The sequence below is a fragment of the Anopheles darlingi genome, chromosome 2 (assembly GCF_943734745.1).
Source record: "Anopheles darlingi chromosome 2, idAnoDarlMG_H_01, whole genome shotgun sequence".
NCBI classification, from domain to species: domain Eukaryota; kingdom Metazoa; phylum Arthropoda; class Insecta; order Diptera; family Culicidae; genus Anopheles; species Anopheles darlingi.
Genome location: NC_064874.1, coordinates 82,373,653 through 82,386,152, shown reverse-complemented (window position 1 = coordinate 82,386,152; position 12,500 = coordinate 82,373,653). Strand labels below are relative to the sequence as shown.

The 12,500-nt window shown below is 51.8% G+C and overlaps 1 protein-coding gene across 1 annotated transcript in view; it reads left to right on the top strand.

Annotated features, from left to right (window-relative positions):
• LOC125949820 (chaoptin) overlaps nucleotides 1-12,500 on the top strand; it is a 58,085-nt gene that overhangs the window by 40,816 nt on the left and 4,769 nt on the right. The window contains exons 3-4 of the mRNA XM_049677212.1: nucleotides 8,713-8,823; nucleotides 9,780-12,500. The exon at nucleotides 9,780-12,500 is cut by the window's right edge and continues 535 nt beyond it. Coding sequence (XP_049533169.1) covers nucleotides 8,713-8,823; nucleotides 9,780-12,500 — 2,832 coding nt within the window. The remainder of the gene's footprint in view (nucleotides 1-8,712; nucleotides 8,824-9,779) is intronic.

The window sequence follows — 12,500 nt, the reverse complement described above, 5'->3', positions numbered from 1 at the left end:
CAAAGAGAACGCGCACACATCGCTTATCGTGCTACAATGGCATTGTCATTGTCTTATCTTCTAATGATCGCAGCGATGACTGAGCTGCGCAAAGACACTTCACTCATTCATAATTGGCCCTTCTCCCTCGAAGGCGACATTATGCACACGAGTGCACGGAGGCAACGTTTTCGAGTGCCATTGTCACTCCGGAGTGTCTTTGCTTGCTGCTGCTGCTGCTGCTGCGATGCTGCTTTGGCAATCGCTACAGACACATAAGTGCAGTAGTCCTGACCTAGCCTGACCTGCTGCTGCTGCTACTGCTGCTGCTGCTGGCGGCGGCGGCAAACATACCATAAGCTTGCAGCCATCTTTTGACACGATTTATTTGCGCTTGCATACTTTAATCGGCTTTTGTCGGCGGGCCCCAAGCTGTATGCCGTCGACGAAAGCATAGCTACTGCTACTGCTGCTGCTGCATGGCTCACAAGAGATTAACAATGGGGATGGAAAGTGCGAGAAGAAGGAGAAGGAATGGGTGCGGAAGAACGCACAAAAAATATGTCCGCATATGTGTTGTCAATGATGTTGGCTTCTGCCGTTGCTGCTGTTGCTGCTGCTGCTGCTGCTGCTGCTCCATTGTGCGTGCTGGCTTCCGTGGAAGACGTTTGCACTGCACGAGTACTCCAAGCCTCGGCTGCCATTGGAATTGGTGTTCGTGAGCGAGCAGAAGACCATTTGCACCATTTTGCACCAGTCCCGGTCGCGCCGGATGGTGGGCGGTTGCTGTTTGCTAAGGAAAATTGGATTGAAGTTCTGCTGCTGCTGCTACTGCTGCTACGTTACTCTTCACACAGACAAGCAACTCTCAAGATGGTCGTTCCCGATCTGTTGACAATTCTGCGAAACGGTTCACGCGGTGCACCGAGGCCAGAACCGAGAAGCAGGCGATGCACCAGCCGCTCATTGCATAGCAACGCACCAGCAGCAGCAGCAGCAGCAGCAGCAGGCGAGTGCAAAGTGCAGCAGCTTCAGCATGTCTTCGGTTATATTTTATGAGGTTGCCCGGGGCCGATGTTTGCCCGGGAGTCGTTTGGAATCCGTATCTCTCTCACTCACTCTTGGTATGGTAAAATTTAAATTCCGGATTATGTTTTATGTTCTGCCAAAGCCACACAAACCACTGTAAGCTGTACGGTGCGGTGAAATATCAGCGAAAATTAACTCCAATCGACTCATTCCTTTAGCAGCAGCAGCAGTTTGCAGAATGTAAAACAGAACGCAGAGCTGCAGCTACTACTACTGCTACTGCTGGTACTGCTCCTGCTGCTGCTGGTCTGTGCAACCACTCGGCGTGATTATGTTTGACACGCCAGCCACTAACTTTGTCAAACTGCCACGGAAATGCACATGACTTGTACGTTTCAGCTAATGCACTCAATCCATTTGCGGCGATGGCAAAACCCCCATTCTTAATGCATTTCGCTTGGCAAAGCGACCGTGTGTGTGTGTTCGTGTGTGTGTGTGTGTATTGGCAGCCGGGCAGTTATACTGTGAGGTCTGCTCCTGGTCCTGGTGGTTACCTAGCACACCGACACTTCCGGGGGCGGCGTCGTTCAGGCTGTCCATGGATTCCGTACAACATTATTGCCAACGCAGCATAACGCTACCTTCGCAGGTAGCAGCAGCAGCAGCAGGTACACGGTACACCGTTGCGAGTGCTGCTGAGCATTGCCGGAACGTATCAAAGCAAATGCATCGTAAACAATAAATGAAGCAGTGTATGGATCGCGTAAAAACCGCCTCGCAGCTCACTGGCGGTCCCGTCGCTGCGTGGGAGTGGCATTTGGTTGGCCACTTTTGCTAGTCTTGTGGTGGTGTTCCTAGTCGACTAGCACTTGATTTACTACAAAGCGACGGTTGCAGCAGGATTTCGAATTTCGACATGATTTTGTATCCTGCGGCAACATTATGCAAACTAGCGCCACGCTGAAAAGAGAGAGAGAGAGAGTGAGAGAAAGGGAGATGAGAAATGAGTCGCTTCGAAATTGCATTATCCTTCACGCTTAGTTAGTGAACGGAACCGGTTTTTTTTTGAGGAACCGTCGCCAAATAGGAGCGTTCGTCTTCGTCATCATCAATCATTGTTTAACTCATCTTTTCTTTTTCTGATGTCCTGGGAATTGTCCTGGGAACCAGCCCGCCAGCTCACAAGCCCCTGAAATGAGAGATAGAGAGACAACAAGGAATCGCTGGGTTTTTATTTTGTTAAATCATCGCAAGGCCGTCGCCGCCGCCGCCGCCTCCGCCGCCACCGGCCACGATTCTCAAGCAAATAGAGAGAGAAAAAAAACCCCCCCAGAAAACATCTCGAGCCATTCTCGAGCGTGGGGGTAATTCCCCTGGAAAACCTCCCGGAAAATCAATTTGATGATAAAGCGAAACCTCCACCCACCCGATTCGAGGCGAGACTGGCACGTGGGAGCCTCGTGCAATCACCGTGGCCGTGGCCAGGCGGCCTGTAAGACGCCACATTTTTTGGCAACCACCATGCACCTCCTCTGCGCTCCCGTTCCCGTTCTACGACGGCAATTGGATTGGCTAGCGGCGGCAGCGGCGGCGTTGGCGACGGCGGAGAGAAGACAGAAGAGAAAAATGAGTTTTCATTGTCGTACGTTTGTTCGGTTTCCCCGGAGTCACGGAGGAAAGAGGGTGTGTGGGGGGACCGTGTTCCTTGTCGATTTTGCTGTCCTGTCTCGGTCCATTTCCCCTTCGGTTTCGCTGATCGGTTCCTCCGCATTTTGTACGAATCGTCGTCGAATGATCACAACATGTAAAGCCGCGCACCACACCACGACCATCTTTCGGCTTGGCATTGGAAGGCAACAACCCAACACAACGAGCTCTAAGCTCTTGTGGGGCCTCCCTGAAGGCCTTACCACCGAACCGGCGAGGGGGCCAAAATGTCGAGCATAAATCTTATCTTCGCGAGGCAATCGAACTTTCTTTTCAATTGTAAAGCAATAAAGATGTACAATCTCTGATTTTGCCCTCCGGCCTGCCAGCCGACCCAGGGCCAGGACCAGAGCAAGGAGCCGGTGGGGTGCAGGGGATGATGAACTTTTTCCTGTGTGCTCTGTGTTCGCTATCTGCCGAGGCAACATTCGAGGCCACAAGCCCAAACGGCATCGGCATCGGCATTGGCATCGGCATGCAGCAATCCTCCAACCTACGCTACATGCTGGTGCATGCTGGTACACGGAAAAGAAGCATAAAAGGTTGCACAGCAGCGCCGGAGAAAAAAAAAAGGAAAAAAGAACGTGCAAGCAAAAACAGGAATCCGAAGGAAATGTTGCATCCGAAACACCACCACCACCACCAGCAACAGCAACAGCAGCAGCAGCAGCACCCCGGGACAAAGAGCGAGAGAGTCCGGAATGCACTTTTAAGGTCCTGGTGGTCCTGGACCCCATTCCAATGTGAGCCCTTTTGTGTTCGGATCTGGCTCTGTGTGTGTGTTTGTTGAGGCACTCCAAACTGGTGGGAGGGAGGGGGGGCCTTCCAGTGCACTCTCCTTCCAGCTCGCTGGCTGATGCAGTTAGCGTCAGTCGGGTGAATCGAAACGTAACTTGTAGCCACAACATCCTTCCCCCTTTCGCCTTTCAATGGCCTGAGAGCTTACCGAAGAAATAATGGGAAAAAGTGTGTCCGTGAACACACACACACACACACACACCCAACAGAGGTCAGAGGGTTGCAAGGCCTTACAACGATCAACCATCATCAAGGGGTTCAAGGGGTGGCAAAACCTTTTGTGACCGAACGGACCGAATGCACCGACGACGCCGACTGCAGCATGCCGAATGGCTTTTCGAGTGCAGCAGAGTGTGCATCTCTCTCTCGCTCTCTCTTTCTCTCTTGCTCGCCCTTTGCGCCCCCGAAAAACATTGACCCAGGAACCCAAGACCGGGTTCGGGTTTGGATCGATGGACCGCATTTGCTTCCACTTTGCAACGGACATTGGACTGATGTGTGGCCAATCAATTTGGTGTTTGGTCCAGCGGTTGTCCCAAGGACGGTGAATGGAGTGCATCGCAACGTTGTCTGATTAGGTGCCGGGGACCGTACCGGAGATGATTAGTCCTTCGAGAGTTGTTCCCACGACAACGACCTTAGATCCTTGTTCCAATGTCCATTGGTTTGTCTTTCTTTGCTAGAGTACGGAAGCTCCCCAAATGAAATACTGTTCGAGTTGGAGTGGTCCAAGCAGGCCAGCAAGATCCGCCACTGTTTAGAGCGATGACGTAAGCAAAAAATGGCGATGTGTGCAATTTGACAGTTGGACATTTTGACGTTTAGAGAAAACACCATCATCCGTCTAGTTGCCGGTTATTGCTTTTATCGATGGAATCAACGAACGGAACATCTTCTGAATAATTGCACAAAACCCGAAGTAACCCAATTGTGCCCCATTAAGGCGCTTGATGCAAATGGAATTTCCCCAGAAGATCAATCGAAAAGGGCCGATGCCGATGAAGGTGGCCGATGGCCTGCATTGTGGCCAACTACCTTCTGTGCCTTTTTCGGCCGTGGAAAACCTATCCCCGGTAAGGTTCCTTTCATCTTGTGACTCATCATTTTCTTTCAATTTAAAGATCAACATGCAACATTGGATCATTCTAGCGGGTGGAGGCCAATAGTCCAATATTTGACAATCTTTTGCCAAAACATCCACCACCACCACTGGCTCATCATAAAACTAATCGGGAATAACCCGGCGGGCTTGGAGGTCCCAACGGTGAACGAAGGCAAATTTGTCTCTATCTTGGCATCGGCACAATATTGAGGTCTCTACTGGGAGCAGCAGCAGCAGCAGGGAGCGACGGCCAAAGGGCCATTTGGGACCACTTTACCCTCTTCGATCGTCGCTTTTGATCCCGGACAAAAGCCAAACTACCATCACGACAGCCATCAAGCAATGTATGTATAGTGGAGTTTGTGAAGCGAAATCGTCTTGATCATCCCGAGCTGATCCAGCCAGCCGGCTAGTCGGCCAGACGGCCATCCAGCCATAGCCATCCGCAGCGGATTCCGTGGATCCACCGACACCGATGGCGTCACCACCACCGGCGAGGATACCGAGATATCAAATAAAGGAGATTTAAAATACAATTTAAATTTGCATAAAAACCATGAATAGATATGATGGCATACATTATGCGGTGGTTTTGCTTTCCACCCAACGCCCTTCCCCCCTCTCAACATTCCGGCCCTATATGGAGGGCACGTGCGTGTGTGGGTGTGTGTGTGCACCGGCGATGACACAGTTCCGGCGGGTCTTTTGCGGTCGTTTATCGCCCATTCACTCACCCGACGCAATGCTTCATCCTGATGCTACACTCGAGAGAGAGAGCGAGAGAAAAAGAGAGAGAGAGAGAGAGAGAGAGAGAGAGAGAGAAAGAGAGAGAGAGTCAACGGCACACACACACATGAACGACGGATCTGGGTGGCTTCTTCGGTTGGCAATTTTGCTCCGGAACCGGTACGGGATCCTGGAACCATCAGCGTCAACATTCCCTTCCCAAAGGGGAGGCGAGAGCGAAAGGAACAGGAGGAGTCTCCTGGCTTCCCCTTCTTCTCGTCCTCTTCGCCCACTGGCTCTCTGACAGGAAGAGGCCCTCTATTTATCATACCAGCACCAGGGAAGGGTTTTCTTTCGCTTTCGCTCAGCGCTTTCCACATTCTTCGTCACCAACGAGCGGTCCTTGCACGCCAACAACGACGACGACGACAACGACGAGCAGGAGGACGATTCCCCGAGGACTAGCAAATTGCAGACTGCTGCTCCTGCCTCTAGTGCTGCTGCTGGTGCTGCATTTCCATTACACGAGACTGCATCGTCGATTCGAGCATTCCAAAACGGGTGAATGACGAGCGGGCGCCCGCGCACACCTCCGATCCGGTCGCACCGTCCAACCTTCGAGATCGAGATCGAAGATGACGAACGAGAAAGGCAAACCGGGGCCGACCGACCGGGAAAAACGATTTGTAGTGGCACATATTCACACTCACCCGTCACTAACGCCGTCACCGTTGGCCATCCCATCCCATTAAGGTGTCGCGTGTTCCACTTCGTCCACATCGTCGTCGCTGTTGGCAAGAAGAAGAAGATGAATATGGCCTGGAATGAAAATGACTTGCCTGCTTCGATGTCGCCCCGCCGGGGGGATCGGCTTATGGCCCTAACGAGCAACCGGAGTTTGCTCCGATTCGAAGCCAGCAATCGAAGGCGGCCTTTGCCTTTGGGTTTTAGGAGTGAAATCACCGGGAATTAAAACGGATTTTGCTTGCTGGGCCGGGTGTATTGGATTGCAGCAACGAGGGCAATCGGTTGTGCGACCGATGCTGTTGCACCCGGTTGCACACCGTCTGGCACCGATGATTTCTCATCCTCGGCCGGGATGTAAAAGTAAAACTGTACTGTTTTGATCCAGCCAGCTCCCGGACTCTCGGTCGAGGCTCAAAGGTCGAGTATCGTTGCACACGGTTGCTGATGCTGCTAGTCCATTGCTGGGTGGTGGTGGTGCGTTTGCAACTGACACCCTCCCTGACCCGTTACTAACGTTTGTGTTTGTGTTTGTATGTGTGTGTGTGGGGTTAGGAAATGGATAATTTATATCCAAAAAGTGCTCGAATCGTTAGCGCAATCGAGCGAATCCGAACCGGAGAGTACACACATACACACACACATCCGACCTGGGACCGGACCTAGGTACTGGCCCATTCCCCCCCCCCCTCCTTTTGTTGGGTTAGCAAATTGTTCCAAAAGCTGATGGAATGAAATATTAATGTGTTTCAGCCCACTATTTACCATACAAACACACCACCACCACCAACAGCACGGAGTATCGTCCAGTGTTTCGTCCCTCGGTTCCCCAGCACCGGAACGAACGGGAATTCAATTGGCGTTCCAGCGTGTGCTTGGCGGAGAGGAGGAGAGAGACTGGCACAGGAGGTTGTGATTCGTAATTTCCAATCCGTCTGTTACGTTGCTCTACAATCGCCCGAACGAGGCCCCGGCAGAACTAGGCTGAAAGACAATCTACCGTACATAATACTGCTGTTGCTGCTGCTGCTTGGTCTCTCTTCCTCCAGCGAGTGGCCATTTGGACCGAACCATGCTGTTGACTTTCTGCTCGTCGAAAGAAGGGGATGAAATCGTACGGTAGAGAGGGTGGAAAATGGCTAAAAGTTGCTTAAATATTTCGTTCCCTTTCCAAATCTACAAGAGGGAGAGTGAGAGAAAGAGACCGAGCGGAACGGTCTCTGTTTGTTATTTTTAGACAGCCTAACCAGGAATGAAGGGCTTTGCTCACCAATTTTCCAATGCAATCCAAGTCGGCCGGTCGGACGGTCTGAACACACTGGACAGCCTACTCCCTGGGAATACTATAGTACACGGTAGACGCAGGGAGCCTTCTACTGACTGATGGGTTGGTAATGATTTGGACTTTGGCCAGTTATTATTTTATTTGTTCCCCATGAAGAGAGCAAGAGAGAGAGAGAGAAGGTCAATGTCGAGGACATACTTTTGCTCTTCTGCGACTACTTCTGAAACTGTACATTGCTTTTCAAGGAAAGAGAACTACTCGTCACTGTCGATCCTGGAATGGGATTCCCCGATTGACCTGCATGGTGCATGGTGGCCGGATCCAAATGAAATTGTAATGGATGACAAGCGGCCGGCACATAGTTTCAACCATAGCTATTGTCATGGCATGAATATTCATAGTGTTTTGTTGGAATGTTTGAATTGAAAATTATGACCATAGACGGATGATGATGATGGAGCATAGATTCCGATGCTGAAGCTCCTGGTATCACCACGACAGCTTCTGCCAACGTATGCTCCTAAGCTCAATCTGCTTCTTGGACGTCGGTCCGACACAACACCGTTAGTCGGGGCATTTTGACAAGATTCGGAAATGCTCCAGATCTCCAATATAGTCTACTCCAGTCGAGGCAGCTTCTCGCATCTCACGTCGATTGTCGCGAGGATTTTCGGAAGTCCGTTCGTGAGCCTCGATGCCAGCGCCGGCATACGAAGCGGACTCGGAAAAGGCGGCCGCAGACGATTGAATTAACTCGAGCTGCTTAGTGTGGACCGTCCGACCATCAGGAAGCATTCCCGTGAAATCGAAATAAAGTTCCTCTCCGTTCCGGTTAGAACTGTATTTAGAGCGGTCCAACGTCCTGGGCAAGTAAAAACGTGTCCTGAAGGCATGACACACACACACGCGCGCGCGATTGCAGACGACAAAATAAATGGATTTGGGAAAATTAGATTCCGCTTTTTGCCGGCTGGAAAAACAATATCCAATTTAGTCATTTCGGTAGCGATGACTACTCCACGGATGAACCGAGACTTTGAGAACTTGAGGACCATCGACCGACCGACCGAAGCGTCGGTCGGTGTCCATCTGCTCCCATCAATCTATCAGCACACATACACACGCCCGGGCGGAGAGTCAACATGCAAATACCGCTACAACCGATAAGTTTATATGTCGACCATCGTCGGCATCAGCGCTCCCGGGGGCATAGATTGTTCGCTGCGTTCGATCAAACCCCGGAAAAACCGGAAAAATACACCGGAAATCTCTCTCTCGCCCCTCTCAAGCCCACATTCTAATCTCTCCGTTTTTTCCGTTCCCTTTCGTTTCTCGTTCACAGCTTCATGCAGCACTCGCTGGTTTCGCTGGATCTGTCGGACAATCAGCTGCAGGGCCTACCGCTGGATTCGCTGAAAAACGTCCACAGCCTAAGCCGATTAGTAGCCCAGAGGTAAGTCAGTTTCCCCTTCCGCCTGGGTGGTCAATCCAGACCGGATTGGATGCTGCTAGGTGTAATGGCGGCTCGAACGCGACAAGCGGCGAACAAACGGAGATTAGGTTTCTCGGCGACTCGACGCCAACGCCAACGCCTTGCCACCTTCAATAGACGGGGTTTTTGTCCTTTATGTCTGTGGACGTGGGAGAAAGGTAGAACATCGTGCTAATGCGTTTACTTGGAATTAATTTGTTTGCGAAGGCTCCTCTCGGACACCTCGGCACGGCTCGGCTTCGGACAAAACCATTTCTGCTCAGCAATTCTGCAATTTCGATTTGATCGGACGGTTGAAGCAAGAACGTTGGTTGTTCGAGCGGTGTAGACTCAAGTCCATAAATTATGCACCAAAGGGCACTTCATCGAGATTAAATGCTTGGAAGTGAAGTACGGACGGCCGCTCGCTCGCTCGCTCGCTCGCTGGGGCCAAGACCAAGACCAAAAGAAAGTCCACCGTTTGTGTGCTTTTTGGCGAAATTTGATTTGTTTCCAAAAACCCGAATCCATTATCTTCCCCGAAGAGTCTCCGGACACGGTGTAGCAGTGCTAAGAAGCCAAGGAGCAGAAGAAGAAACTTGGTGACTGTTTGGTGTCCATTAAAATGATGAAATTACTGCTTCTTTTAGAGGAAATCCTTTTTTCCCCCTCGATCCCAGGATTCTGGATTGTTTCTGGATTGTTTGTTTACTTTCGCTCTAGTACTCCTCTGGTGGAGCTTTTGTCTGGCTGGTAGACTCGTAATTTGAGTTGAGAAGTCAAGCCGGCTTGGAAACACAAAGGCCACTTGGATTTGAACCGCTCGCGAGATTGCACGAGATTATCATTATTGATGGGCCAACGCTGGGGCCAAACAAAGCATGCCATGCACACTCATACCGCCATTTTTTTTCCTTTTCTCGCAACCATCTACATAGGAACAACATACATCACCTGGATGGGAACTGGGGTGGATTGGCGGATTCGTTGCGGAGTCTGCACATCTCCGGTAACTCCATTTCGGAGGTTTCGTTCTACACACACGACGAGAAACGTCAGAACCATACGGCTCCGAACTCGCAGGCATCTATGATAAACGCGAAGCTGTTCGGATCCACCGGTATGCCCGGTCAGTCGGGGTCGGGTCCGATGGTCCAGTCCGGGCCCGGTGGTAGTAAACCGTTCGCGAAGCTAAAGAAGCTCGTTTGGCTCGATATCAGCTCGAATCGGATCGCACACATCAGTCCGAACACGTTCCCGAAGTCACTCGTAACGATCGATCTGTCCCGGAACATCCTAACCCAGTTTCCGACCGCTTTCCTCGAGCATCTGCACGATCTGCGGGTCCTTTCGCTCAAGGACAATCTGATAGGGAAGCTGGGCGCAATACCGGAACCATCGCTCGCTGGCCGGATACGGCTCGAAAAGCTCGACCTCAGTCTGAACCTCATCGAGGAGCTACCGTCGCAGCTGTTCAACGGTACCGTCCGCATCAAGGTCATTAATTTCGACAAAAACTTTATCCGCCACCTACCGGCCGACACGTTCCAGGGACTGAACGTGGTGCACATGGTGCTGGCGTTCAACTTCATCGAGTCGATCGACGAAGCGGCATTCTCGTCGCTCGAACACACCCTCGAGTACCTCGATCTCGAGCGTAACCGATTGACGAGCGTACCGGGGGCGATTGGTACGTTGGCTCGGCTTCGCTATCTCTATCTGACGTCGAACGAGTTGAGCGTGATCCAGAGTGGACCGGAACCGGTGCTACCGAGTACGTTGCGGGTCCTGTCGCTGAGTGGCAACAACTTTACGGCCATTCCGTACGATGGGCTGGCGAATTGTAGCGAGCTGTCGTACCTGAACATGGGCTACAACAAGGTGACGGACATTGAGGAGAATGGCTTCACCGGATGGGGTGCCAATCTGCAGACGTTGCTGCTGCGCAACAACAAACTGACCAGCTTGCCGTACGGTGCCTTCGCTGGGCTCGAATCGATCAAGGAGATCAGTCTCAGCTTCAACGGCATCCACTATGTCCATCCGAACGTGTTCGATAATGTATCGGCAACGCTGAAGATTCTGGAGCTATCGTTCGGTATCTACCGGCAGGAATATCCAGCAGAAGCTCTGGCCATCCTCACTGAGCTCATGTGGCTAGGGCTGGACAACAACAATCTCAAATCGTTGCCAGATGATGCACTGGTAACGCTCGGGCAGCTGACGTACATAAATCTAGCGTTCAATCGGATTGCAGCCATTCCGCGAGGATTGTTCCGTTCGGACATACATCGGAATCTGGTCGAGATCGATCTTTCCTTCAATCATCTCGAGGAACTGCCCGCACTCACGTTCGACAGTCTCGAACTGATCCAGATCATTAATCTATCCTCGAACAAGATCCGAGCGGTACACAAGAACGCCTTCCACGATCTACCCTACCTGACGTACGTAGATCTATCCTACAACGAGCTACAGAACGTAAGCGAAGGTGCATTCAGCTTCCTACCGAGTCTGCTGAGTGTGGACCTCGTGCACAACGCACTGACGACCCTCTCCCTGAAGGTATTCCGACAAGCGACGAACGCAACGACACCGATGCGACTCAACATTAGCGGAAACGCGATCGAAACCCTCGATGGTGACGTCAACTCGCTGCTTTACGTGTACTCCCTCGATGCAAGCCACAATCAGCTACAGGATACGACCGTGTTCCGTGCGCTGGCCTTCTCACTCCGGATCCTCTACCTCAACTGGAACAACATCAGCGCGCTCGGCAATCACGCGTTCGGCGATCTACAGATACTGGAGGTGCTGAACCTTGCGCACAACAACATCAGCTCGTTGCGGCGCCGCAGCTTCGCCGGATTGGCCAATCTGCAGGAGTTCGATATGAGCCATAACCGCATCGAGAGCTTACAGATCGAGCAGTTCTCACCGTTGAAGAAGCTGCGCGTTCTCAAACTCAACAACAACCGACTGCGGACGATACCGCGCGATACGTTCCTGAACACGAGGATCGAGTATCTGGATCTGTCGTACAACCAGTTTACGGCCTGGCAGGCGACAGCGTTCGCCGACATCGGCTTTACGCTCCGGTCGATACAGTTCGATAACAATCTGCTCGAGTTTCTCGATCCGTACATGTTCACCAGCACACAGTTTCTGCTCGAGCTTAACCTCGCTGGCAATCTGATCCGTACGATCACGGAGCATTCGTTCGCCAACCTGAACAATCTGACGGTGCTCGACCTAAGCTACAATCAGCTGATGCCGGTCAACTTCCGTGAGCTGTTCCAGAATGTGCCGCGGTTACGGGTGCTAAGTCTGCGGGCGACCGGAATCTATCGGTTACCGACGCTCGCACTACCGCAGCTTGCGTCACTCGACGTAGCGCAGAACAATCTGCAGGAGATCGAGTCACAGGAGGAGCTGTACCTTCTGCGCGAGCTCCGGATCGAGGAGAACAAGATCAGCAACATGACGAACCTGCTCCGGAATCTGCCCGGTTCGTTGCGAGTGCTGGATGTGTCGCGGAATCCGATCCGGAAGCTTTCATTCCACGATTTCTCTCAGTCACGGCGGCTCGAGGAGCTGTACATCGAGGATGTGAAGATTGCGAACTCGGACGTGTTCATCAAGCTGCACAACTTGAAAAA